The 27,373-nt window shown below is 39.5% G+C and overlaps 3 protein-coding genes and 1 long non-coding RNA gene across 5 annotated transcripts; 2 read left to right on the top strand and 2 right to left on the bottom strand.

Moving 5' to 3' along the window:
- The first annotated feature begins 572 nt into the window (after positions 1-572).
- Positions 573-7,625, top strand: dbndd1 (dysbindin domain containing 1). Its single transcript, XM_088370585.1, has 4 exons — positions 573-977; positions 3,092-3,262; positions 4,942-5,079; positions 6,889-7,625. Exons 1-4 carry the CDS (start codon positions 947-949, stop codon positions 7,044-7,046), a joined length of 498 nt encoding a protein of 165 aa, XP_088226711.1. The 5' UTR covers positions 573-946; the 3' UTR covers positions 7,047-7,625.
- A 409-nt stretch (positions 7,626-8,034) lies between these two features.
- On the bottom strand, positions 8,035-14,352 carry LOC148400658 (mitochondrial inner membrane m-AAA protease component AFG3L1-like). Its single transcript, XM_088370578.1, has 17 exons — positions 14,128-14,352; positions 13,644-13,734; positions 13,501-13,560; positions 13,290-13,411; positions 13,037-13,186; positions 12,871-12,945; positions 12,619-12,743; positions 12,289-12,541; positions 12,087-12,224; positions 11,585-11,738; positions 11,401-11,508; positions 10,792-10,917; positions 10,576-10,686; positions 9,651-9,766; positions 9,338-9,538; positions 9,013-9,207; positions 8,035-8,778 (listed from the first exon to the last, which is right to left on the bottom strand). The coding sequence occupies exons 1-17, from the start codon at positions 14,245-14,247 to the stop codon at positions 8,602-8,604; spliced, it is 2,322 nt and encodes a 773-aa protein (XP_088226704.1). The 5' UTR covers positions 14,248-14,352; the 3' UTR covers positions 8,035-8,601.
- Positions 14,353-15,087: 735 nt separating this feature from the next.
- On the bottom strand, positions 15,088-22,976 carry def8 (differentially expressed in FDCP 8 homolog). Of its 2 annotated transcripts, none has more exons than XM_088371709.1 (12): positions 22,839-22,976; positions 21,056-21,182; positions 19,973-20,067; positions 19,155-19,304; positions 18,686-18,827; positions 17,795-17,959; positions 17,326-17,453; positions 16,966-17,079; positions 16,662-16,742; positions 16,342-16,482; positions 15,979-16,088; positions 15,088-15,909 (listed from the first exon to the last, which is right to left on the bottom strand). In XM_088371709.1, the coding sequence occupies exons 2-12, from the start codon at positions 21,093-21,095 to the stop codon at positions 15,822-15,824; spliced, it is 1,254 nt and encodes a 417-aa protein (XP_088227835.1). In that variant the 5' UTR covers positions 21,096-21,182; positions 22,839-22,976; the 3' UTR covers positions 15,088-15,821. The 2 variants fall into 2 exon arrangements, with proteins under 2 accessions (XP_088227835.1, XP_088227834.1); XM_088371708.1 differs by having other exon boundaries at positions 21,060-21,182.
- LOC148400656 (uncharacterized) lies at positions 20,246-26,131 on the top strand. The gene is made up of 3 exons (XR_015857650.1): positions 20,246-20,437; positions 22,241-22,317; positions 25,284-26,131. It is a non-coding gene; the product is annotated as an uncharacterized LOC148400656 (long non-coding RNA).
- Positions 26,132-27,373: the final 1,242 nt, after the last annotated feature.

Here is a 27,373-nt window from a genome sequence, read left to right as displayed (position 1 = left end):
AGGATAAATTTAAATTGGCGTTGCCGCAAAAACACGTGACCAATTTACCGCATTAAGTCAAACAAATGATCATCAAAATCATAACCCAGCACGAATGGTCATTTTTAGGCGACAACCTGCAAGTTGACGTTTTGGACACTAGAGGGAAACCTACACCAATAATTTCCCCCGGAGCTTTATTTGTTCGGCGAAGGTGTGGCATTGAGGCGCTACATCAAATTATAAAGGGCAGTGTGTTATTTATTCACATATTCATCCTAGAATAATAAAACATGTTTCATTTTAAATAATTGAAAGCAAACAACTGATGATTGTCACACGCCTGGTTTGTTACTTATATTCCACGCTTCTGCCACGTGTAGCAACTTCAATATTCATCTTTGACATAGCCGCGTTTGCATTTTTTTTTGGTCTCACATGAAACTATATGTATCCCTCTTACAAGCACTTTCATAGTCATCCATACACCCCTCCCTGACACCCCGAGCCTCCCTCTCCCTGTCTGGGCAGGGAGCAGAGCTACACCCTCCCTGCCCCTTTCTCGCTCTCTTCTCTGGAGCTCAGTGGATTCTATACACGTCAAGCAAAGCCTCACAATGCTGTGCGTATAAATCTGTGCATTTAGGAATTTGCAGCGATGGGGCAGTTCCCGGACCCCCACTTCTTCTCTCTGCGGTGGACCCATTGTCTGGGGCTCTGATGGGGCTGAGAGTCCAGCTACACCTGTTTGGGAAATCTGGAAACATAATACCAAAATAAAGAGACGGGTCTATAGGGAGCTGTGTTTTTGCTTGGGTTAAAACCACCCACCCTCTGCTCCCTCTCCCTTGCTCCCCTCTCCCTCTCTCACACACACACAGACTTGCCTCTCCCTTCCCTCCCTGCTTGTCTCCTCTGCTGTCGGATGCTGGCGTGGTGAACAACAGGACTCACTTGGTTGAGCCGCATGGAGGCACAGGGAGGGGCTCACAGCCCAGGTAAGAACGCAATTCTGCTTCTTCTTTACATTGAAGTTCGTGCTTTTGTGTCTATTTTGAACATACAACCGGTAAATGGCACATGCTTGCCTCCCCTTTTCAAGAGTTAGTTCACATGTAGGGCAGCAGCGAGCCAACACATGTGATCATTGTCTTCATCGTGCCATGGAGGTTCCACTGAAGTTGCTTGCTCATTGCAGAATTAGAGGGCCTCTTTCACGCTTACTCGCCATAGGTCAGCCATGCAGAAAGTGTACTGATGAGAGACAAATTGCTGCACAATAGTGGATGCATTGTGTGAAGGCCATCCGGGGAAGCCCGTTGTGGGGAAGCCTCACAATACTCCCCTCGTTCTGCATTGCATTGTTGATTGTGTGGAAAATATAGTCACCTTAACTTTCATGCTAAGACAGTTTGGAGGTCATCGTTCTGAATCGCACAGAGGATCTAAAAAGTCCACACACTCCTGTCGAAATACTAAGGTTTGGTAACGCAAAACAATTAGACCGCAAGATAAATCATTTCAAAACATGTTCTGCAATTAATATGGCCTATAACCCGTACACCACAAAAGTGAACAAAGTAATTAAAATAATAATTTATTGGAGAGCGTAAGTAAAAGCAAACAATGGAAACAACGGTGCTAGCTTTAAATCCAGTTTTTATGACGTAAAAGTTTCAAAATGCTTTTTGACTTTTGACTATATTTGCATGAAACAAGTCTGATTTGTTTTGTCAGCATAAAACTGAAATCAGATAGCCAAGATATCCTAGTTAATATTACGTTCCTGTTGGTACGCGATAATAAAATGTTACTTATTCATTTATGTAGATTAAATTCAATATTAAAAATATCGATCTATCCAAGAGCGAATCCCAAGTAGCTCCACCGTGACAGCGGTGGGGCACACAGCAACTGTTAACTTACAGACCAATTCATTAGGGACACCTCTTATCCAATGAGACCCAGTACAAGAGCTACATCATATGAATGTGACAATAAAGACAATATTGCAATTGTTGCATCATGTTATTATTGAGCCGGTCCGATTTGCAGTAAAGTATGTGACTCACCTTTCAGTATGAAAGAGTGGAGTTTTTATTATAATGCTCAAGTGTACCTAATGAATTGTCCAGTGAGTGTCGAGCTGAAAGTGATGGTTTTGAATCCGTTTATTACATAAATTAACTAGAGCATATTAACTGTGTGAGACATATATTGATTCACTGTGCGGAGACACTTTGCTCAGGTTTTGGCAAGAATACAGCATATCATTCTCGTTGCCTTCCTCATTTTCTCATCCCTCACCATCTGTCAGTCTGAATCACACAAAAAAAATGTCCTGACAGCAAAGCCTCTCAAGCTGCTTTTCTCTATCTTGAGAAGCAGATACAGCAGGTGGTGTGATGTCAGCTTCCTACACAATTATGCATATACGTAATGTCTTTCTTGCACATTTCTGACATGCATTTGATCTTAATATACTCTATAACCTACTGTGGTGTTAATTGGAGCGTTAAGTATTTGTTGAAGTGCCACGTTATCGAAAAAGTTTGAGAGCCACTGCCCTAAATACTTGACAGGTAGAGCTTGGGAACATACTATCTTTTGGCCCTGAAAAGGTACAAATATTTACCTTAGACAATTTCGATTAGCCTTGATGTACAAAGTGTACACAAGTAGGTTATTGCAGTAATCTGACACCGACCATGACACTAAAGAGTCAGGCACTACCAAAAAAAAAAAAATCACGTTACGAGTATCCTACTCCGACAACACTGGGCTGAAAAAGCTGTACTGACCCTAAAAGCAGCCATGAGAGCTTTGAGTTTGGATACAGAAGAATAGTGAAAGCAAACTACTCATCTCTTTTCTCCAAAACGAAACAAAGTTACAAAACACTTCAGTTGCTAACTTTTCGTAGTGACGATTTAATTGATGGAATTGTGCTGAGTCATGAGTTATGATCCACAGTGCAAAGATTGAACCCTATTATTGCTGTATTAAGGTAATTGATTGAATAACAGCATACAAATCGCCTGACAAATCCGTTACAGTGCATTCCCAAGCCACATAAAAATGTGACCTACTCCCCCTGCTTGTCCCCCATTAGAGCCCAGTAAAGGTACAAAGAAGCTGCTAAAGCCCTCCAGCTCAGGCAACCTCTCTCAGGAGCACTTCCAGCAGCACACTGCAGGCGAGGAGGAGGAGGAAGAGGAGGAAGAAGAGGAGGGCGGCTGGAGAGGACACACCGCCAGCCTGCTGCACATCTCGGAGAAGAGACGTAAGCAGAGACATATTTTGAATATTCACAAGAACCATCACTAAGGTGCATCCCTGCTATAATACAGATTTAAAACCTATTTCTAAGCCATAAAGTAGCCATTCATCAAACGATCCTCCCCAAGTCCTTAAAAGCCTTTTCATGATTACAGCCCTGTTTAAGTATTCTGGTCCCACATTCTTGAAGATGGCTGCAGTACAGGCCAAAATGCTGAAGGGGCCTCATTGTGCATCAATGCAACACCGCACTGAATACTGGGGCAACATGTGACAAGGCAGCTTTTATCTGCTTCACCAACGAAAGCATTTTTCACTGTGACAGCTCATCCTGAGGCTAATGCCTGTGACCCACTGGCCTTGCCACCTGGCAGCACAACTCACCGTGCATGCCCGAAGGCATGTCAATTCAATAAGAACCACAATTTTACTTGTGCCGCGGTCATGGACTCATAAACTGGAAAATAATTGTTTTCCAGAATTAATAGCGCATTGATAAATTTAATATAATGTGGAATTAAAGGCACACTGGCGATACTGGAGTGGAAACGTGTACAGTGGGCACACATCCATTTGACTGTAGGCCACTCCAGCTTTACATCATCTATTTGTGGGCTAATATATGTCAGTTCGCACATACACACGTACAAACACACACGGACACACAAAGAGGTTGTTTTGCCGTCTGGAGGAAAAAGCCATGTCATAAATTATTTAAGGAGAAGAGGGGTGGGAGAGAAAGATGGGAAGGCTAAAAAAAAAAGACAACCAAGCGCTGCACAAAAGGAGGTGGCAGAGAAAATGATTGCAGTTCCATTATTCCTCTGTCATTTTCATCATTTACTCCTTTGGTTTCTCCGGCATTCCTCTCCCTTTCATTTTTGTTTCATCGCCACACGTTATCTTCCTCGTTGTTGCCGTCACTACTTTACATTCTCAAGTCTGGGCTGAAAAGCTCTGGACTGATCAAAGCTCAGCATTGCAATATTGTATCGGTGAGGAGACTAGAATGGCGTAACTGAACTCCCCATGAGAACACCACACTGTTCGTCTTCACGCAGACCGAAAAGCCGAACAAGAAGGATAGTTCACCTTCTTTTAGTATTGCACAGTTTTCTTGCAGCTGGAGTAGACTTACTGAAGGCAATATGGAGACGGGAATGATGGAAGCTTTTTTTTTTTTTAATGCCCACGCAGTCTGTGGATGCTTTAATCCAGACTTGACAGGCAGACTGACTCACATGGAAACACAAACTCGCTTCCATCCACTTCAGCATGTCCTCCAGACGTCTAGTTGAGCTAGTAAGCACACAACTAGGAAGGAGATCTGTTGTAGGACACATAGATAAAAACAAGTTGAGCTTTGATGGCTTGTGGTCTTTGTTCTAGTTCATCTAAAAAATGGTTGATGGTCTTGAATTCAAAGCTTTTGATTCTTCCACAAGTTGGAAGTATAGAATTGTCTAAAATATATGGGTAAAATAGAATTTAGGGTTCAGTATATATTTAGCTATCATATAACACGAGTATTTTTAGCTTTGGGGGTAATCTAAACCTAAGACACATATTTGAATATAGAAAAAGGTGAGGGGGGGGGCTCTCAAGGTCCATTATGAGAGTTAAGATTGGAATGACACCAGTTTTAAAAAATGTGCTGTTTACCTTTTCTTTGTCGTCCTCTAGAACCCCTGAGCAGCGTGTCCTCTTTGGAAGTCCATTTTGACCTCCTAGATCTGACCGAGCTGACCGACATGTCGGACCAGGAACTGGCTGAAGTCTTTGTTGACTCTGATGAAGAGAACCACAATGAATGTCCACCAGGTGGGATGCACACAAAGGAACAACCAACATGGCTGATCCAACACTGCAGTGTGACAATTTATTTGTTGTCTCACCATTCTAAGTGACAAATACTTTTCATTACAAAGTTAGGGGCTAGCAACAACGAAGGACAAAATAACATGAATGGGAATCCTTGACATTGAGAGGTACACAGAAGAAAGTATTTGTAATTTTCATATACTCAGATATTCCTCACCACATGAAATGCTTAGAATATTTTAAAGACTGAATAAACATGAGGACACATCCCAGCTCAAGGACTCCTTGAAACCAGTCAAGTACAATCTTCCCTTTAATATTTATTAATTCTATGCAATGGGTGTATTTTATCCATCAGTGAAACAAGTGGGAATTTTAAAGAAGAGAGGAGGGAAACATTCCTTTTGGCTTCATGCATGTATGCCTGATGGGAAAAGGTGCATGAGATTCCACTCTACTTGTGCTTCACAGCAACGGGTGTGTGAAAACACCATCCACATTTTTCTAAAGGAGGCAGAAATGTCCTCTATGTTTTATTCATGACCTGGATGTCTCATCTTGCATGCGGACAGTGAACTCACCCAGGAGCCTTTCATTACCACCACTCAAGCATTTTTAAGTAAAATTAGGAAGTCAAATTTTTCATTATCATTGAAAAAATATTGCTGAGCTATGGAAGATTGATATTGTATGGCAGTACTGCCACCGAGAGGACTGGAGTAGAATTGGTGAATGTAACTTCCAAAACCTCAGCAAGGTTTGTATGGCTGTTTGTGCGCGCGTGTGTGTGTTTGCATATTTCTTAACAAAATCAATTGAGTTTTGTAGGTTAGTTCAGAGTTGTTGGAAAAGGTTTTGAAAAGGTTTAACTTGGCCTCAATTTCATGTCACAAAAAAAACTGTATTTAAACAAGGGTGTGTAGACTTTTTATATCCACATTTAGTGCCTCAAATCCTTTTGCTACAAACCAGTTAGAATTTCAGATATAAAGGTATGAAGATATAATTAAAGCACAATACTTGTTTTGTTGATGCAAACTGGCATAATTTGTCTGATTCCACGAGTTCATGGCAACCTCAAAACAAGCGACCAGTAAAAATAGATCAGCACTGTGCAAATTTTGCCGCCTTATCAAAAGCCTGTGACATTCCAACTTTCGATGTATCATTTGTCTTTGTGTTCCCGAGTGTCACACACACACACACACACACACACACACACACACACACACACACATATGAACAACAGACTGTGCCTTGCAGGTCACTGTGCTTCTGCAGGCCACTGTGCCTCTAATTAACATCCTGTGGAGAAGCCATTAATCCTAGGTCAATACTCATCCATCAACGCCCTCCTTACTCTGCATGTGTCGAATGGGTGAGGATATTGCTATGGCTCAGGGGAAATTTATGAACCAGCAGTGAGAATGCTGTCCACTTAGGAGAGCCATCAGAAATACTCCAATTGGGCAGGGAGGCTGTGACGCACTCTCGTTTTAATTGTTAGTTTCTCCCAAGGTATCACATTGACACCTGGTGGCGAGAAAGAGGAATGGCATAGTTCTGGATTACCGCTCCCATATAGACTAATGAATCTCTCTCACATGCACAAACTTCTGGAAGGCTCTCAGATGCACTACTAATTTGAACACGCATATGCTTTCATATTCACCACTAAAATGCTCTCACACACTACTGAAAGGTTCCCTCACATGACAAAAACACTCTCATATACACACTTAGTGAATTGCTCTGACTCATTACGGAGACAGTAAATAAGTACCAACCCGTCATTTGTTTGTGTGTCAGGTTCCCAGCAGGCAGTTCTGGGAAAAGGCGGCTACATGCGCTCTCCCTCATGGACACGCTGCAGCAAGGTGGAGTTCCCACGAGAGAGGAAACACCACAGCGACTCGGACACCACCGTGGAGCCCTTAATGAAACTGGAGAGGCCAAAACAACCTTGACCCGGTGTGGGACCTGGCGGGAAATGAAGATCTGAGTGGACAGCCTGAGTACCACTGACAGTGTTTTGTTGTGGTGCTGATGAACAGATGAGTTCATGTTGAACTCAGGACACTTAGTAGTGTTCTAAAAAAAATTCAGTGCACACACATACACCTCTTCTCTCTCGTCTTGTTTCACTCGCAAGGATTGAAGACAGGGTAGTAACAGAAGCGACTTAATGCCAGGACATGAGCCAAGGAAGTGTGTGATGTGTTGTAATGATGACAATTGCCTAAAACATACTTCATTAGGATCTTTTTCTTTTTCATGAAGTAATAATTTTCTTCATTTTTCAAAGTGATGACTATCTTTTAATTTACATTGGTCCGCCAAAGTCAAGTCAAAGTGGTCGGAAGGATTCAAATGTTGAGTTAATGTGAATTTGCATGAATGCCAAACACGTAATGAAGTGCCAACACTTGACGCAACAAACAAAAGCGACAGTTTTTAATCAATAACTTGTCTATCCCTGGACCAATGATCATCCAGAATGATGTGAATGACTGCGGGAGGGTAAATTAAACATCTTGAAAACTGGGCTTTGGTGTATGCTTTTTTTTGTAGTAATTTTAGAACTCTGATCTATTATTCATTTGGTTTTTCTATTTAAATTTGCAGGAGAGGCAAGAATCCACTATGACTAACTTATGACAAACAGATCATAAAAGCCCAGATAATGCAAAAATAAAATATTCTAAATTTGGCAGCTAAAGAGCTAAATTGGATTGATTTAAAAAAAACTCTAGAAATATTCTAAATACAGCTAAAGAGTTAAATTTGATTGATTTAAAAAAAATAAAACCCATTGATATCACCTGGTGTAGAGGTCAGTAGCATAAGTCATGAAAAAAAAACCGTGAGAAATATACAATAAGTCTAAATGCAAATTTTGCACGAGTACGTACACGGTCTGAAGAAGTACACTAGCATCTGAAAAAAAACTTCAGATTGAGAAACAATCATTTAATCTGAAAATATTTTTCAAAATCACATTGATTGATTGGTAATACTGTCAACCAGTGCTACATTGTGCCTCAATCACCAACTTAGCCGAGAGTTGTGGTGAATTTATGTTCTGTTACTCAGTAACATGTTTGTTTGCCTATTCCAATAACACTTCAAATTCCATCACTTCAAAATGCGCTTGCAATATGCTCTCTAATTTTTCTTGTAGTAAAACTCATTAGCGCTTCAACAGTGCGCAATCTCAGATCTGTGAATTTATGAATATTATTATTATAGCTTATAAAATGACACTTAAAATTATATGCAAACATGATCTAATTGAGTTGATGGTTATAGCTTATTTAGTGCACTTGGTGAACAACAACAACAATAGAAAATATTAGGCTACAATTAGTCTTGAAATTCCACTTTGGATTTCAGTGACTTCAATAAATCAATTGCATATGACATAATTACCAAGAAAGGTCACCTGAAATCAGATGGTCATCTTCCTTGACCCAGCATTATATCAACAGCAGAATGGTTTTGTTCCTTTGGCGAGTGATTTTGTCACGTGTTTCTATTCCAGTTCTTCAGGCCCTCGGGTAGGGAGGTGTCCTCCTCCAGGTCCCCGAGTTCCTCTACAAACTCCTCATACGTGGATTTCTCTTGAAAAGGACGGGGCCCCAGCAGCTCCACCATGTCGGACTTCTCCAGAATCTCTCTTTCCAGGAGACGTTTTGCCACCTGTGAGCCAAATTATTCACTCAATCTGTGATATGCGGAAGGTCAAGTGACCAAACCTGCAAGACTTCCTGCTCATGCTCATGCTGAAACCCTGCTTTGAAAAAAATCATCTTAATTGAATCACCAGTAATTGATTAATTCATTTACCAAATTATTCCTACACAAATAGTTATTTGGAAGACTACTTTTCGTCTACTCTACGCACCTTGTCCTCGATTGTTCTATAATTCTCACCTTGTCCACCATTTCTTTTTTCTCCTTGACAAGCTGCAGCGTTCGCTGGAAGGCGGAGTCGATGAGCAGACGGACCTCCTTGTCGATGAGTTGGGCTGTGAGCTCGCCGAAGGGCTTCTCGGTCAGCACATGACCCTGCTGTGGGAGCTCAAAAGACACCTGACCCACCGCCTTGCTCATTCCAAACTGTACCACCTGAAGAATTAGGAGAACGTGCCCGATTAACGGAGGCAGTCCTGAGTTTGTGTGGAGAGATATCATTGTGTGCTTTAACTCTGGAAACTAATCTGAGGTTTTACATTTTGATTGAGCGTAGCTGCATCACCTGCGCGTAGGCTGACTGCGTGACCTTCCGAAGGTCATCGTGCGCCCCCGTGGTGATCCGACGAAAGAAAACTTGTTCGGCCACTCGACCGCCAAGCATCATGCACATTCTATCAAAGAGCTGCTCTTGTGTGAAGAGGTGCTGCTCCTTGGGGAGATACTGAGCATAGCCCAATCCCTTACCTCTAGGAACAATAGATACCTGAGAGAAGACAAGACTCAAGCGATTATCTGACAGTGATAGAAAGGACAGGAAAACCATCGTATGACATATTCTCAAGAGTTACAAAACAGAACTATAATAAGAAAGACACCTTCAATAGCGGGTCAGCATGTTCTAAAAACCAGCCAGTGACAGCATGCCCAGCCTCATGATAGGCCACAGTGGTTCGCTCTGGAAGCTGCAGTACCTGAGACTGTTTCTCCAGACCTGACAGCCAAACACATTTCCTTGATTAGAATGCCGCTCAGTATATAGTAGACATTTCACCACAGTTGATTATTGAGCTGAAGTGAGGATGGGTTTGTTTGTTCGGTTGAATACTAAGCCATTTTATTTATTGGGTAAAATGACTACTCTGGGTGGGTGGTTCAATGTTTACCCTATGGAGGCAATGTACAGCTTTGCAATCTTTTTTTTATAAAATGTGCAGCTTAATTACCTATTAGACAGGGCTCAGGCGCCATCTTGTGGTATGCTACGGTATTTTACAAAGCACCTAAAAACCAAGAACACGTGAGTTGCGGGTTATGGAGGACCGAAAGTGCCAAAATAAAATAAAATAAAATAAATAAATACACCATGACATGTTTAATTCAAATGTCATGGATTAATTACATGTTTAATTCATTATTAAACATGGAATTAAGCAATTAAAAAATGTGCCGTTAAATAATTAAATGCATCATTAAATAATTAAACAGATGTCTCATTTAGTAATTAAATGTGGAATTAAATAAATCAATGTGTTGGGAAATTTGTCATTACTTAACTTTTCAGTGACTATAGGGAAATATAGTCATTAACAAACTATTGAAGAGCATCTTTGTCGCCATTATAGATTTATAGTATTTTCTTATGAAAAAAAACTTTTGTTTCTCGAGTTAGAAGTTGGACTCGATTACTGGGTTTTCCATTGATTTCATAGACGATATGAGAGACAATTGTTTTGAGTCACGCACATTCATGGAACAAATTCAACTTGCATCTCAAGGCACCATTGTTTATAGTCAACTCACCTCCAATGACCCTTTCAACGGCCTGTTCAAAGTGCATTGTGCTTATATGTTGGTTTAAATGGCGTGCTGCTATCAATGCAGCCTCGTTACAAACATTGGCGATGTCAGCTCCTAAGATGCACAAAGAATCATCACATTGATACCATTAAACAACATAGATTCCTATTTCTAATTACAGTGTGTGGGTGTCTACACCCGAGACTAATAACATCTCACCTGTAAAACCTGGAGTTAGTGCAGCTAACTTTCTGGCTAAAGCCTCAACTTGTATACTTGGGGCCAACTTTAAAGGTCTCAGGTGCACCTTAAAGATGGAAGCTCTGCCTTTAATATCAGGCGGGCCTGGAGAGAAATTACAACAGTGAAAAATAGCAGCAGTTCATCTCCAAGAAGCACAAATGTAAACCCTGGGAGATCTATGAAAAACCCTTCGCCAAGACTTGATATATAGCAAGATCACAAGGCCCTACACTTACTGGCAATATTTTCAGCTACATTTACTTTCCATGGGTCTAATCCCACCTTTCTCCCATTCAACCTGCTTGTCTTTGTCAGAGTAGCGGCCTGCCCACCTCAGTGTGAAATGTATACCATAAATTAGATTTTAAGATGGGCTTCAAAAGATCAAGAACATGCTCAGCGCAAAGATAAAAGACAACAGTAGACTGCAAGACAGTCGCCTTACATTAGTGAACAGACCTGAAGAAGGGAGCAGGCAAATCTAATAGCTTTGAAGCTATTTGATATTAAACTGCTGGAAAAAACAAATTAACAATGCTATAATGTGAAGCTTATAATATAATTAGGCAGCAGAATATAACGTACCAATGTGAATGTGTCGATCAAAGCGTCCCGGCCTCATCAGAGCCGGATCCAGGATATCAGCTCGATTGGTCCCGGCCAAAACGATCACATTGGTGCTGCTCTTGAATCCTGAAATGGAACAAAAACAAATTAAACACAAAGGTCGCAATAGTTCACGAGATGGCAAAGATAACAATCTGCTTACCGTCCATTTCCACAAGCAACTGATTGAGTGTGTTTTCTTGTTCACTGTGGTCCCCAAAGTTTCCCCTGCCCCGCTTTCTTCCGACCGCATCAATCTCATCAATAAAAAGGATGCAGGGGGCATTTTTTCGCGCCATGGCAAACATGTCCCGGATCTGACATGGAATGAAACAAATCCACAGTGTGTTTATTTGAGGGTTTCTGGATTCATCACAACAACAATTTAATTGCATTATGCATGACGTACATAGCAGAGAATAGGATGTTTGTACCCGGCTTGTGAAAAACAATATGGCAAACAGTTTTTAGGATCTAGGGATGACCAGCCCCTGCACTGAGCACATCTCTGCATTCAGAACAAAAACAAGGGCTATCTGTAGTGGAGTAAAGCATTTTTTCTTCTGAATTATCAACGGTCCTTGGGGGAGACACCAATGTCCTACATAATTGTGAACAAGTGTTTGCTTAAAACTAAAGCATGTAAACATCAAAATAGGACAAACCCTGGCAGCGCCCACTCCAACAAACATTTCCTGGAACTCTGAGCCACTGACAGTGATGAAAGGAACATGAGCTTCTCCTGCGGTGGCCTTCGCAAGCAAGGTCTTCCCTGTTCCGGGCGGACCTGACAATATTGCACCCTGTGACAAGAGACGAGATTTGATCACATCTCACGACGCCAAATTATACATTCCGACTGCGTACTTTAGGAATCTTGGCTCCGAGTTCCTGGTACTGCCGAGGGTTCTTCAGGAAGTTGACAAACTCCAAAATCTCCAGTTTGGCTTCCTCGCAGCCTGCGACATCCTTGAAGCGAACGCCAATGTCGTCTTTGATTAGTTTGGCTTTGGATTGACCCATGCTGAAGATGTTTGCTCGTCCTCTACCCCCGCGAGGTCTTGCCAGCAGCAAGAAGCTGACCAGGACTAAGGTTGGGAGAACACTATACAATAGCGTCCTATGAATGGGCAAATAAGAGGCTGATGTAAGCAGGCTCAAAGGGAGATCTGGAGATCATGGGATTGGAATTCTTACCCGTCACTCTCACTGGTATATAAGACAGGTACTTTACAAGTGGAATCTACACTCAGTTCCTCTTGAGCTACTTCCAGGTTATGCTCAAATGAGTCCACACTGCCAATATTGAACCACAGATAACTCTGAAACAAAACAAATGTCAACTATTATAAAAGTGGAAAGCTTATGAGCACTGACATGTATATTTTTTTTTGTCAGTCTTTGTTTGTAAAACATTTCAGAAATTACACATTCATTGTTACTACCAACCACATCTGATGTGTTAACACCACGGGCGGGAATGACTTTGACATATTGTTTATTGACAACTTCCAGGTGATCAACCTGTGGAGAAAGCATAAGAGGTGCAGTCTAGAGTGACTTTTTGCAAATGGAAGTGTCGACAATAGTAGAAAAAAAAATCTGCATCTCTTACTAAGCCTTTCTTCAAGTAGTGATGCACAAAGTCCTTCCAGGAGATCTGAACGCCGGTCTCGCGGAAGTAAAAGTAGAAAAATGCAGAGGCCATGCCAGCGGCACCAATTGCGAAGTTCCGTACGGCTTTTTTGTCCATTGGAAAATGTTCCTGGTCGATAAAGACGTGAAAATATTTTGGACATGTGGGCATTTGACCAGTGCTGTATTTTAAAGTGATTTACATATTTGAAGTTTTGAATCTTTATCTGCACCTGAAAACGATCCCACCAATCTGATTCTTCGTCCTTTTTTTCACCTCTTTGTCCTTCATCACCTTCTTTTTTTATTTCTCTTTGCTGCTTCCTACAAGATTGTTGGTCCTTGGTTTTAGCATCTAGAGGTCAAAGAAACAGAAAACAGGTCACACAAAAAGAAAGAACAGAAGCAATAAAGTGTTCCTATTTTGCTTCAAACCTTCCTCACCGTCAGATGACGTGTTGGTGCCAGTGGCCCCTTCGCTCTTTGGGAAGAACTTTTCAAACCCTAAACAAATTGCAAGAATACAAAATCAGCAAAAAAGCCTCACCTAACTAATGCTTTGCCTATCCCATGTATTGTGAAAACACCTCTGGGTGGTTTGCCTGAGTTGAGTAAACGGACAAACAGGAATTTGTTTTGGTGAAGTCCAGCACATTTCCTTTGGATCAGTGATGACTTCTGCAATAAAGAAAGACATGTTAAATTGTACTCTAAGAATAAATTGTACAGTTATGTTTTCTTATGTGTTTATAAAAAGTTTAACTTTCTTCATTTCTATACATTGTATTGCAGGTAAAATTGGATAGTGTACATTAATAATAATTATTATTATTATGACAGTATCATAATATCCCATAAAATAGAACATTGAGTTCTAGGTAGCCACGCCCCCTTCATTGCAATATAAAACTTGGCGGAGGGGTTAAACTTTTTGGTGCACACACATAACTAACTTTTGAATGAGAACGTAGTTTGCAACTAACAAATGTCAAATTGATGAGCGAGCATTGCTGAGTGGAAGTAAACAAAGGAAGTTTCCACTCCAATAGTGTAAATAAACAATGAACATACCAGAGCAAGACCTTCACCATCGCGAAAAGTTGCAGAAATGGACGTGAAGTCACGAGCCCACGGCCGCACTGACCGTACCCGATTCTGAAATCGGGTGACAGTGACAGCGAGAAGCCCCATGCTGTCGGCACCTTTGTCTGGGCTTCAATGTGCACTGCCAGAACAGCACGTACACAAAGCATCTGCTGCGCTGGGCGACAAATGAGAAAACGGAGCGCGTTTACGAAGTCGCGCGAGATTTGGTTACAGATTTGAGACAGGGTATTTGCGCCCCTCTCCCCACCCTCATCACAAACATTCCACTCGGAGTCAACACAAAACATCAGAGAATCCGTTTTTCTATTTTAAAACTAGAAATGTAATATGGCCCTATATGTTTTCTTTTGTTCTATGATGTTGAACATAAACCCAGTAGACATTTCATTGAGTTTATCTTTGCATCTTTATATTGCGAAGTGTTATTGTTAATGCTGTCACTGTGTTGTGGTTGTAATCTGCAGTGGTGTAAAATTGTAGAGCAATGACTTGGGATGTGTTTCTGGTATTTTTTCTCCCATTGAATCATTCTTTTTATTAGTGATCGCACCATAGTCCGACTCAATGTTTGGGGATCAAATCATCTCAATCGATTGAGTTTTGAGCGGTGGCCTTTGTGAAATTACTTTAGCGCCCCCTTGTGTTCACACATGCCTGCATCCAGTGCTTATTTCACTTGTTTCCTTTTCTTTCAACATTGCGCAACTAAAGAGCTTTTTGCCATCATTACCCACATTGTGATATCTGAGAGATAATGTTGAGGCCAGTGGACCGTTAAATAAAATCATCACAATTTGGCGGCACCTTGGTGTCAATGAACTAACTACGTTTAAGTGATTGTTTTTTTTGGTTTTTTTTTTTTTACACAAGCATCGGTAAGACCTTCTCTTGGATGACGGAAAAGGCAATGACTTAATAGATGCCTTAAAATATTACAATATTTTATTCATGCATCACTCAACATGGTTTTTACAACAGAATAGAAATCACTGACACCACTGATGTCAACTGATTTGAGGAAAAACAAACAGTGCATCATGCTGAAAAATAACACAGCAACGAGTCATTATTTTAAAACAAATATTTTAGGTCAACATTTAGACATTAAAGGTGTCTTCTGACATCCTAAAATGTGCTGTAGCTATATTATGATAAAAACTATGAACATATTGCCAAATGTATTCTGACGTTTGGTTAACAGCTCCTTGGAACCTGACAATCTCATAGGCACATAATGTGCACAAGTATTCACATCTACTGGGTTTGATACACTTCCATGGAATTAATTTATCATTTGGAATGAATGCTAACACAGCTTTGCATGTATCCTTACAAAAACAAGCACATTGAATTATATTTCCAGTTATACATTAAGGAATGACAGACATTACAACCCTGTAACTTGAATGTCGAAAACGCGGACATTTTTCTTCATGTTAAATACGAGTAGTTGGACCAGCAGTGGATATGTAGCATCTTCATCTTTACATTTCAGTATCTGTCGCAGTCGTTACATAATATTGAGGCTTTTAACTCCTGCGTGTAACGTGCAAGATGATCAAGACAATAACGGCAATAGGCGACAATCTATTGGTTGCTACTGTACCAGGTTTCCTTTTTGTTGACCTTTTATTCTCGCAGTGTAATCTCAAGTTCCTTCATGCATCTTTTGTGTCTTCATCCTGTTTACGCTCGGTCATCCGGGCACACCGTGGACACGTTGTTGAGTTGTCATAGTAACAATCCCTAAAGAGAGAAAATCATCGGTTATTTTTTTTTTTTTTATTCAAAATTGTCTGACTGTTGATGACGAACCTGTGGAAGACGGCCGAGCAGTCATGGCACACGGAGGTGTGACTGTCAAAAGGAAAGAGGATGTCTCCCTCCTTACACAGCTCACACACAAAGCCTTTGGCTTGGCAACGCTGCATGCGCACAAAAAAAGAAAATTCTTCAGGATTGCGCATACAGTTCACTCAACAGGCTACTTCTTTAGGAACACCTGCACAAACTGAATTTTAGGACAACAAATGCATCAAAAGGTCTCTAACGATGTCAATCAAAACTGAGGATAACTCACTCTACAGATGCAATTAATATTACTGTTGAATAAAATGTGATTCAAAGAGGGCGATAGTATCGTGAAAAGCGTTGTTTGTGCTTTTTATGAGCTCTCACGTCGCAGTCCAGCTTGATGTGTTTTGCGAATGTGGTGTGGACTTCGGTGAGGGAGCAGCTCAGTCGCCCGCTGGAAATGTCAATCAAATCCTGCAGGGAGTACATGTCATCGTTCTCCACAAAGTGCTGGCGGTCTTGAAGCTAGAACCCGAAACACAAAGCAAGTCCATCTTAGAGAGGGAGGATATAGGGAGGGACGGACTAAACTCTTTTCCCCACTAGGTGGTGCTGCTGTACAGTACAAAATGTACTATGAGGGGTGACACTAGAAAAATTATGTAGGTCAAAGTAAAAACGTTTATGACACTGTACATGCCCACCTGGAGTAAAAGTCGTGCCTCCATGGCCTCCTTGCAGGTAATAAAATAAGGCTTCATCAGTAGAATATCCTGGCGAAGTTTCTGTTAACACAAACACAGTCCTCTTTTTAGAGACCAGAGAGATAAAATATTTCAACAGGCCTCCTCAAATATGTGTGGGCCAGCAAAAGTATAATTGACTGCATTGTGGTGGGGCATTGACAGCTGAGTGTGAAAACACATTAAATGAGGTTGTATTTTAGAAAACACAGAAACGTATCCACAATGGTCTAGGACTCAAAGCCTTCTTTGCCTGGCAACTTACTCTGATCTCAACCAGTTCCTCAACAAAGTTAAAAAGCAGTGGGTTGATTTCTTTCAGCTTCAGCACGGGCCGTGGCATCATCAGGGCCAGGTAGCGCAGTGAGGACCGACAAACCTGCATGAAGAACAGAGGAATGAATGATTAGCATGAAAGATACAGCACAGCACACCACACAGCATCACTTTCATAGACTGCCAAATTATAAATCCAAAGTCACAACTCAGGGAAAGTTCTCGATTTTTACTGAACTCTTGATGATCTGTTTTGGTGCTTTATCTCTTAACTGCTTACTTCACCCTACAATAAATTATTTTTTATTTTTATAGAACAAAGCGCAAAAAAGAAAGTATTTGAGGGTACCTTGCGTGGTTCAAACTCCCAGTTGTGGATGACTCGAGCTGGGATGATGGCCGTGTCATTCCAGTGACACGCACTGCAGAAATACTGGCCCGTGTAGTCACACTGTCTGGCTTCACTTGGTACGCCCCCTATCAGATTAACAATACATCAAAATTCCCCACAGTGCATATTGTAGGCACACAGTTTCATGAGCATAACAAAGTATCAACTATAAATAGCAAAGTGCATAAGCTGTCTTTCAGCATCTGAACATTACATCTTCACTAAGACTTCCTCAAGTAGTTGGGTAATTTTTTTTCTTGGTGGAATTTAAATATTTAAGTATTTTTCTTTGACGTAAAAATGAGTACCACTGAACAGATTTGGCATGCACGAAAAATTCCAGAAACATAAAAAATATTGGTTGACTGCTGTATCATGGGTGTGAATTGTTTTCTGTGTTCTGGGCTCTCAGCTCATTCGTACTCACTCAGTGAGATGGGTGAACGGCATTCGGCACAACGATAGTCTTGGCGGTCTAGTCCGATCTCAGGGCAGATGCTGAGCTCGTACTCTGACTGATGGCTGACCTTTGACCTCACACAGGGCTTGGTGATCAGGTTCATACACTTACTGTGGCAGCGGTAATAGCAACCTGAAGAAGACAATGATTCATATGAAAAGATAATTGATGCACTTAGCTGACGCTTACAAATGGAACACAACCGTGTGTGTGTGTGTGTGTTTGCGCCGTGTGTGTCGACATCTAAATAGAAGAAAACAATAATGAGTAATAAATGATTTAAAGCTGGCTTATGTGCAATATAACAATCACCAACCAAAACATTAGGTCCACCTTCACAAGTTGACAAGATACAAATGTTGCTCCTAAGTGTAAGTTGCATTTTTGGGTGCAATTTATTTGACAGAAATTGAAAACGTATGTGAGGGAGAACATTGGAAATACCTCTTGGAAATGCAGGAATCAACATCTTAACTATAAGGGGATACAAACCGCTGCCAAAGTGGAACAAAGCCTACTTTGGATCAGAATGAAGCTATACATCTTCAGAGATATTAATCTACTGCGAAGGTTCAGAGTGTACCATGCCTGCAGCCCGAAGACATCTGGGATAGGCTCCAACGCAACAATTGTGAGGACAAGCGGTTCAGATAATGGATGGATTTATGAATTATTCACTGGGGAATTAAGGAACTCTATGAGCTCAATTTGCATATATTACGGTTTCCAAAAGTGAAAAACAAAATTCTGATTAGCTTTTTTCGTCATTTGGAAAGAGTCTCATTAGATTGCAGGTGTACCTGATAAAGTGGCTGGTATAATTCAACACATTTATGTGCAGTGGATTTTGTGCATCACCTGTGCAGGTGTACCATGTCTGGATGAGACCCCAGATAATGGTACTACATTTGTCACAAGTATGTTTGACACTCTTGCTCTTTTCCTTGGAGAATCTGTGCTCAAGAACCATTCTCAGATTAGGCTCATCCTCATCAGGATCCTGTCGGAGAACGATATTTGATACCCTTATTTGGAGACAAACACAAAAATTGCAAGCATAACATTTATAGAAAATTGTAGTGTGTGTTTTGTTGATCCATGCATGTGCTTTTAATAGTCAATGTGTTTACGCGTGAGTGTTTTAACAGTATTTGTTAATAATAGCACACATTCACGTGGATACTTTACTGTACCATTTCCATGTTTCATGGTTCATTGTGCTGTTTTTTAGGCTGAAACATCTGAACGCGATTAATATGTCACACAGCCAGCCATCAGTTTGTTCAACTTGACTTATTCGGGATGTTTGATATTGAAAAGAACCAACCTTCAGCTCCTGCAGTTTGAGGCGAAGATGGATGAGTTTCACCACCGTGTCCTTTTGTCTCTCCGAGTGCTCCGGCAGCTCCAAGATCAACTTCTTGCACTCCTCGATGGCTAGTTTCAGTTGCTCTATGTCGGAGGCCACAAATGAACCCTGCGGCCAACGAATAGAGTGAAAATTGAATATAGTAAATAAGGCAGCTTTATTTATACAGTGCATTTCATACACAGTGGTCGTCACATAAAAGTATATTTAAAAAGCATTTAGAAACACGAGTTAGAGAAGTAAATGCAAAATAAATTTTAAAAAGCTGAGTAAAATTACTAACAGATTAGTAATTTTACTAACAAACAGGAAGTTGAGTCTTCAATAAGCCTATAACTATATGATAAGTATCAAAACTTGTGCTACCTCTGATAAGACAGAATCGCGACACATCTCTTCTAACACCCAACAAGATAGATTGCAGTGAATTTAAAAGAACACAAGTTTGATTGAAGATACATTTCTACAGCAGGCCTCCCCCAACCGCGTGTCATGTGACGACTTCCGACAGTCATCTGACTGCAGTGAGGAAATCAGTGGCTACCGTTAATGCTAGTTCAACTACGTGAGGATGATAAAGCGGAGGAAACATGGCGAGTAATACTAATAACCACAAACTGCAACAGCTACAAAGTCATTGGGGTCAGGAGACGGGCAGAGCATTTTGGCTATTATGGGTCAGAATTTGAGAAAAAGAGCTGAATCTTGACTGTGATGTACTTAACCAAGTTCATTTGAATAACATACAATACTAATAAAAAGTACTGCTCGCTTACCACGGGTCTTGAGAAATGGTCTTCAGCTAGACCAAGATCCATGGTTCTGTCTGAACTTTGGATTCTGGTCCCAGAAAACAGCTCCTGTCTGGCTTCTGCAAAAGGAGAGCAAAAAAATGGTATTTTCAAACACATGACTTGTCACTAAAGTACATTCTCATGTACTGACTCGCCTCGTTATTATTCTAAGACAAACAGAAGAATGCCCAAGTGCGCTGTGTCATTAAAAGCACTTCTTGTATGAACTTTGAGCTTTCATCCCTTTATGACTTTTAGAGCAGCATAGTCACAAGTTGTTACAAAACAGCTTACATTGTACATTTTTCGCCGGTGTTCACCTTTGGCTGTAAGCTCCTGGAAATATTTAATACTGAAATGACGATGTACCTAAAAGTAACGGGATAATATATCCTCGTGTTTTTAGAACGGTTCTTCTCAACTGGTGGGTCGAGTGCTAAATTACAGGTAGGAATAAAATACGTATAGCAGGTACATTGCTTTTCATTTAATTGCTTTGTATTTTTTTTTTTTTACACTAATACAACATTTATTAGAATTTCAGTGTGTATGCGCAACATATTTTCAAGGGCAATTATTATTGAAACACATGATCAGTCTACACTAGCAAAAGATTAGCGGATGGCTGCCGTCGAAACAGTAACACTGTTTAGTTTTTCTTAATAGCATAATAACATGCAGGCTTCACTTTCTTGTGAGCCATACTGATGCTATCTCGAAAAACATAAATTGGAGCCCTCGTACCATAGTAATGGACAGGACTGGAACTAAAGGAACTACAACGGCGGGAGGATGATAAAACATTACAGATTTGAAAAGCAACTATAATTTATCAGGATTCAACATAGTAGGCTCAGCATAGTAGAGCTTTTGGGAAAAGATTGTCCAACTGATTTTGTTTGAACTTGTGCCTGTTACTAAACAAACGCTTGCACGGGGATTTAAAGTCCTCTGGGTAAGCAAATGCCTTTGTAAAATCCTTGATAGAATGATAAATCTAAAAAAATAAACTGTGACTTTGAAATCATAATCCACATGTCAATAGTGTGTGGGGGTAAATATTACCTACCCTGCTGTGGGGGCGTCCTGCCCCTTTCGGTACCATCCTCTTCCTCTCCGCGATCGAAGGGATTAAGGCGGGTTTGGCGGAACTGTGCTAGCCTCTCATCATACTCCATTTCATCGGCTACATCTAAGTGCGACAGGACAGAACGCAATGGACATTATAGCATCATATTACATGTCGGCGGTTTCTTCTGTTACGCTTTAGTTAATTGAAGAAGCATAAAGTAAACATTTTGTAAATGATTTGTAAATTTTGATCACAATACAGACTCAGAGGTCCCCACCAGATAAATTTCAATGTGAAATCATCTTGATAAGGTTTACCAATGGAATTTTGTCAATTCAGTGTAACAGATCATTAACTGGTAATGTAATTGTTAATTAATTGCCTCTAGAAGAAACTGACACACAATAGACCGCACTACTTGGGTGCAACCAGCAGTGGTGAAGGTGATTTAGGTACATGAGATTTCACTGAATGAAATGTTTAAAACATATTTAATTTTGCAGTCACGTAAACATTTTAATTACATTTTTAATAACAGTTCAGTAGTATTTAACTTTTTGATAATGAATTGCTATTCATCAGATTTTTTCAAACATTTAAGTACAATCATTATTTAGCAATAAACTTTAATTGATTCATTATTGTTAAGTGAGTTTTTTTTCCCATATTTGAAGGCAGAGGTGATGTTCAAACTATGCATAAGGTTAAAGTTGGCTTGCAATAATGTACTTTTTTAAAAAGAAATAAAACGTCTGTCTCTTTTTGGGGGGAGCCAACTATATTGGTGGTGATAGTGATACCTGGAAAGATTTGATAGGAGGTAATTTGTTTAAAAAAAAATCCACGAGTCCAAATCAAAAATAGGAAAATCTGACTGTTTTACGAAACTAGGACTTCTGAGATAAACCGGAGCAGCCTTTATAATTTAGCTTGCTCCAATTAATCTCAAAAACACAAATTGAATTGAATAAAATTAATTATATTGTGTACTATATGTGCATTTTTGTGCATACATGTAACGAGCGTAAAAAGGATATCACAGTCGTTTCTACGATCAACAATGGTGGTATACATAATGTATGGCAAACCCACAATGTATTACTTCACAATCATGCAAAAGTCGAGAGATGCATAATGATCATGTTCACACATTTTATGTGTTTTTATATGTGTTCCAGACTGTCGTTAGATCCAAATCCAATTGAGTACGTTTGGAATTGATGGAATGAGAGTGCTGCATCATTGCAACTTGCAAGTAATGTTCCTCTTACCTCCTTTTGCTACATGTGTGAAAATATTTTGAACTTCTCCGAGTATGACGTACAGTAACGCTTAGTATTACAATAACAAACATTGTTGAATTAAAACCTTGAAGGCGGCAATCAAAACCGTGCGTTATCTTGCCAAGCCAGATATTTTGATACAGCTCTGACCTCAGTGCTCATATCATAAAAACAATACATGCAATTGTCAAGCAACCATCAGCACTGAGAAAGCTGCAGCTGCAAAACAAAACAAAAAACAGGAAATAATGATTACGATCTTCATCAAATGCAATACACGTGACGTTATTGTGCATGTCCTGAAAATCCGCAGCAGTGTCGAATCATTTAGTAAGTCAATGAAGGAGATCATTCAAGTCAGAAATGGCCCACCAACATTGCATGTCAACAAGCTAAAGCTACATAGCTAACAGTCATGTTTTGACGTCAGACTGTGAGCAAATTGAACGGGACGCAATAATCTAATATTAAGTTAAGTTTGTTTTCATCTTACTTGTCATTGAGTCGGCACCTCTTAATTGTGTTTAATGTTCCACGCGTGTGGTGAGTACTTGTGCCCGTGCCTTGTTTCTCCCGTCATCAACAACACATCGATCGAATCGGTGACCATTTAAAAGAGATTAATTTCCGGTTAATATTTTCAGAACAAAACACTCTTGCAAAATTGCCACATTATTTTATTTTATTATTTTATTTTATGAGTAAAATGAATACATTGGGTCTTTAAGATATTATTTTCGGATTAAAATTGAATTGACAACACAATACGTCTCTTTCTTTTCCATGCCTGCAATTAAATGGGACATATTCAGTTTTGTTTTGAAAGTGAATTTCTTGTTCCCGTGCCCTTCATAATACCGTCTCAGGAATACTCACCAGACAGTCAATAAAATCTTGTGAAAATCTATCACTTATGACCCACCACAATGGATTATAACTTGGGATATTATATTTTTTAAAACTGGAAATAATTTCATCTCATGGCCATTACCACAAATGTCATTTGTTTATAACATGGAGTAAACGTGAAAAGCAGAAAAACAATTTTCAAAGTTCCATTGCAGGCAGATCATTATCTAACCAATAAACAAATATTTCCTGGCAGTTATTACTTTTGGAATGCAGATACGAATATACTTAAATGTCCCTCATAAAGTTTCTGGATGGATTCCTATGTAACTTTTCCCTAAATTATGGAAATGTATAAATGGTAGATTGATTTCTGTCCATAGCTATGTAACTAGCTGTTATTCTCACATTTTGCTGATTTGCTTAAAACTAACAAATAAGTGGTTGAGTTGTGTGTGAATGGGTTGACTTTCTTGTTTGATTCAATCTGAGGATGACAAAATCGCAATCTTCATGGGATACAATGATAGTCAGCACAGCTCAGGGCATCTATAGTGACGATATTTGGGCGCGGCTTACAAAAGATGTGTGACAGAGAAGCTCAGAGAACTATTATTTGAATAGTGACTGTATATGCCGCTTTTGTTAAATGGTTGTTGTTCCCATTGGCATGTTTGGTCATTTGGAGGCCCAAGGCACACCCAGTCATGGGGTTCTCCACATTCGAGTGCTGCAACTAAAAATTACAGAAAATTCTTTCACTCAATTAGATTAAGCTTTTAAAATCCTTCTCGGGTATTATTATTCAACAAGTTCACCAGAGCACACTTTATTTGTAATTGATAAGACAATTCATCCACATTTAATTTACTATTCGATCTTTTTGATACTTGCCTCTTGATGATTAAGTGTGTCTGATATTCTTGTCATTTTCCTCACAATAAACAATCATGTTTGTTTTGCTACTGTCTTGCTGAATCTTCTTGATCTTTAATCTTACCCAGACTTGTGCATCAAATTCATATGTCAATTCCCAAATTTCTAATTTTCACTTTTCAAAAAATAGATATTGTTAGCAATTTTTAATACTATTTATTTTTTAAAATAAATTTTATTCTTAAATATTTGATTTGATTTCAATATTTCATTTTTAAATATTTTAATAGTTTTTATTGGTCTCTCTTTTGAAAACTAGTTATTCATCAGTTTGTTGTGTAGCCTATACTATACAATGTGAGACGTTGATACATTTATTTGGTTGACAATTTTAATGGCCCTTTGATGCAAACCATGACGATGATGCAGCCCGCCACAAAAATAAGTGTGACACCCCTGCGACGTAGATGTTAAATAAGTGATTCAACTTTTAATCAAGTCAAAATAAAGGTCCTTATGTGATCTTAGTGATAAGCCAGAGTACCACGGAAGGTATGAATTTGTACCGGTGTATGAATGGGCATTGTGCTCTCGCCAATGAAATGATGCTTTGTTTAAAATGAGTGCATCTGAGAGTTACAAAACTCTTTTTTTTTGCTCCCAAGCATGTGTCCAACTGCTGACACCATAGAGCCATGACTACAAATCACATTTAGTTTTCCCCACAGACAGAAACTAAATTTAAGTACCTCAGTCAAGCACCGACCACATTGCTCCACAGCCTAATCGACTGAAACGCGCTTTAATTTGGGAGCCAATGCATTAACACACTGTGAGATTTTCCCAGCTGTTATGAAGTATTTAGGAAAAAATGTGTTCTTAACTTTGACATTAGTCACTCAGTCGTACTCTTTTGTCATGTTCCTGTGGCATTACCATATGTTCCGATGTTACCATGGTTGAAGTTTGCAATGGTGTAGAACTGCACGTCATCATACTAAAAGGATGTTATATACACGCAATTTGTTTTGTGAACACGCTTGGAACTCAAAATGTGCAAATTTTTATGGTTGTTTTTTTAATAGGTAAAATAATAATATAGGGTTTTCCCCAAAAATGTGATCATCAACAAAATTTCGTTCAAATTTATTGTCATTTTGACAGCATGTTTTTAAAAGATCAAATTTGATGTTTCCTTTTCTTATCTTTACAGATAAAGAGATGCCCTTCACTGAAACAGAAGAAGCGTTTTGTGCGTCGGGGTTTGCTCGACACAAGACTGTGCGAGATTTGTGAGGGAATTCTCATAATAACTGCAATTCAGATTTGAACATGGCAGAAAAAAATGAAAGAGGAAGGCTGTTTGTGGGACAGGCACTTTAGAAATTTCATTGATGGATGTAATAGCTGCTCAGCCGCTATATGAAAAGAGATTGTATAGTATTCTATCGTTGGGAAATTAGTCAGTTAGGCCCCAAAGAGCTACATTTAACCCTAATTCTTGGATGGCATGAGTATTTTTAATGACTTTACTACACTTTGTCTTATCCGCTTGCATTACACTACGCTTTTGTTTAATATGTTATTTGTATACACCCTCTGGGGTTTGACCCTGGAGGATGAACACGAATAACTCTTGTTTTGTTTTCTGCAATGAGTAGCCTTAATTTACCAAGCTTGATAGAGTTTATTGTTTGGATAGTTGTGAACAATTTTCTTTGCTGTGAACAGAGCCGCTTTGTGCTACTAATGAACAAGACATTGCTGCTCATCCGTTCAGCATGTTACTCCTTTAGTCTGAGTTGCGTTAAGACGATTTCAGATATTCATCCATCCGTGTATTTTGTTAATTTTGTGTTTTTTATTGTCAGAGTATTTTATCCATTCATGATTTTGTTTGCATTTTGAATGAGCAAAATTAAAACCTATAGGTGTGATTATTAAAGCAGGAGTTTTTGTCATCAATATGTTTCATTGATACTCTCAGAAAAATAAATCTTATTACGTCCACTGGAAATTCCCTTCCTTTTAAAGCAGCTATTTACAACCAGCAGAGCAACACCACTTGGTTATGGGTTTAATTAAAACCATTTCATTTCACTTTTCTTGCATTATACATCAATGGTGCCTCTATCAGATAAGACAGATTGTGTTCCTCAAAAAAAATAACAAAATATTCATAACACTTTCATAGTAAAAGCAGAACTAATTCCTGTCATCTGCATATTTGTTTCTTATCAGTACAGGCGACTGGAGGCAACTGAACATTTACAGTATGACCTAAAAAGCAGAAGTACAAGTTTTGAGGTTTTATTTTTTAGTTTTTTCAACCAGTTATTATGTTCAGGGCCTGGGCGAACACTGTACATGGGGGCACATAAACAATACACCGCAGATTCCATACAATAAACAATTTGTATTATTTTAATGAGATTCATCATGTCTTCGTAATAATATAAACAGATTCTTTTGTTCAGACAATAAAAATTGAAGTTGTTACCTGCTGACAGTTTCGACTGATACTTTTTCAGATGACGGAGTATCAGTCGAAAGTGTCGGCAGGTAAGAACTTAAATTTTTATTGTCTGAACAAAAGAATCTGTTCATAATAAACAATTTGACCCAAGTACCTCAGAAGATGTTTGCCTACGAGCAGCCCCTAATGTCCCAAGAAATGTCTGAAAGTGATTCCCTTTTTAGCACAACTTTCCCAAAGATGCCCAAAGGCTTCCTCGTTCTCCCTGTGACAGCAATACGCACGGCAGCTGAGGACTATGTAAAGCTGTTATAGTTGCTACAAAAATGATTGAATGGAAATAAACAAGCGGCTTCAGGCACATACCACATGACTTGGGTGGAAGTGCTTCTTCAAAGAGTGACTGTAGTTTAGAGGCGACTTTCTTTGGTAAAAGCACAGTCGTGGTTAGAATAACTAAATCAAACCTTTCTTCACACGCAGTGGCAACACTAATTGAACAAAAGCCTGTTTTATGTGCTGCTCTTAAGACTTTGAGAAGAGGAAGTGACCTGATACACAATTTTCATATGATACGAAAGGTGGCACTCGATTTGACAATACGTACTATATAACAATAAAGAAAAAACACAAAAGTTGGTCAATGCTATATTTACCCTATAGTCGTCCCTCCTAAAGGTAACAACTGCTTTGTAAAAATAAGTTTTCTCTCCAAAAACGACAACTGCCAGACACATTTAACTGCAGTTTGTGTCTATTATTTTATTTCTCTATTAACTCGCTGCTCTGATTAACGATTTGTTGTTGGTTTTTTTGTCTTGTAGTTT

Source organism: Syngnathus floridae, chromosome 3 (genome assembly GCF_059516105.1).
Source record: "Syngnathus floridae isolate MCC-2025c chromosome 3, RoL_Sflo_1.0, whole genome shotgun sequence".
NCBI lineage: Eukaryota > Metazoa > Chordata > Actinopteri > Syngnathiformes > Syngnathidae > Syngnathus > Syngnathus floridae.
This window is presented reverse-complemented; position numbering and strand designations above follow the sequence as displayed.

Bases quoted from the DNA above. Each gene is read 5' to 3' on its own strand.
- dbndd1 (XM_088370585.1), top strand. From the start codon at position 947: ATGGAGGCACAGGGAGGGGCTCACAGCCCAG. The intron at 3,263-4,941 runs GTAAGCAGAGAC...GTCGTCCTCTAG, and splicing joins GCACATCTCGGAGAAGAGAC to AACCCCTGAGCAGCGTGTCC. The intron at 5,080-6,888 runs GTGGGATGCACA...TTTGTGTGTCAG, and splicing joins CCACAATGAATGTCCACCAG to GTTCCCAGCAGGCAGTTCTG.
- LOC148400658 (XM_088370578.1), bottom strand. From the start codon at position 14,247: ATGGGGCTTCTCGCTGTCACTGTCACCCGATTTCAGAATCGGGTACGG. The intron at 11,739-12,086 runs GTTTGTCCTATT...ATTCCATGTCAG, and splicing joins TTGGAGTGGGCGCTGCCAGG to ATCCGGGACATGTTTGCCAT. The intron at 9,539-9,650 runs GTGTCTTTCTTA...GTCTTCTCTCAG, and splicing joins ATGCTGACCCGCTATTGAAG to GTATCTATTGTTCCTAGAGG.
- def8 (XM_088371708.1), bottom strand. The intron at 17,454-17,794 runs GTGAGTACGAAT...TTAATCTGATAG, and splicing joins CCGTTCACCCATCTCACTGA to GGGGCGTACCAAGTGAAGCC. The intron at 16,743-16,965 runs GTAAGTTGCCAG...TTGTGTTAACAG, and splicing joins AGGAACTGGTTGAGATCAGA to AAACTTCGCCAGGATATTCT.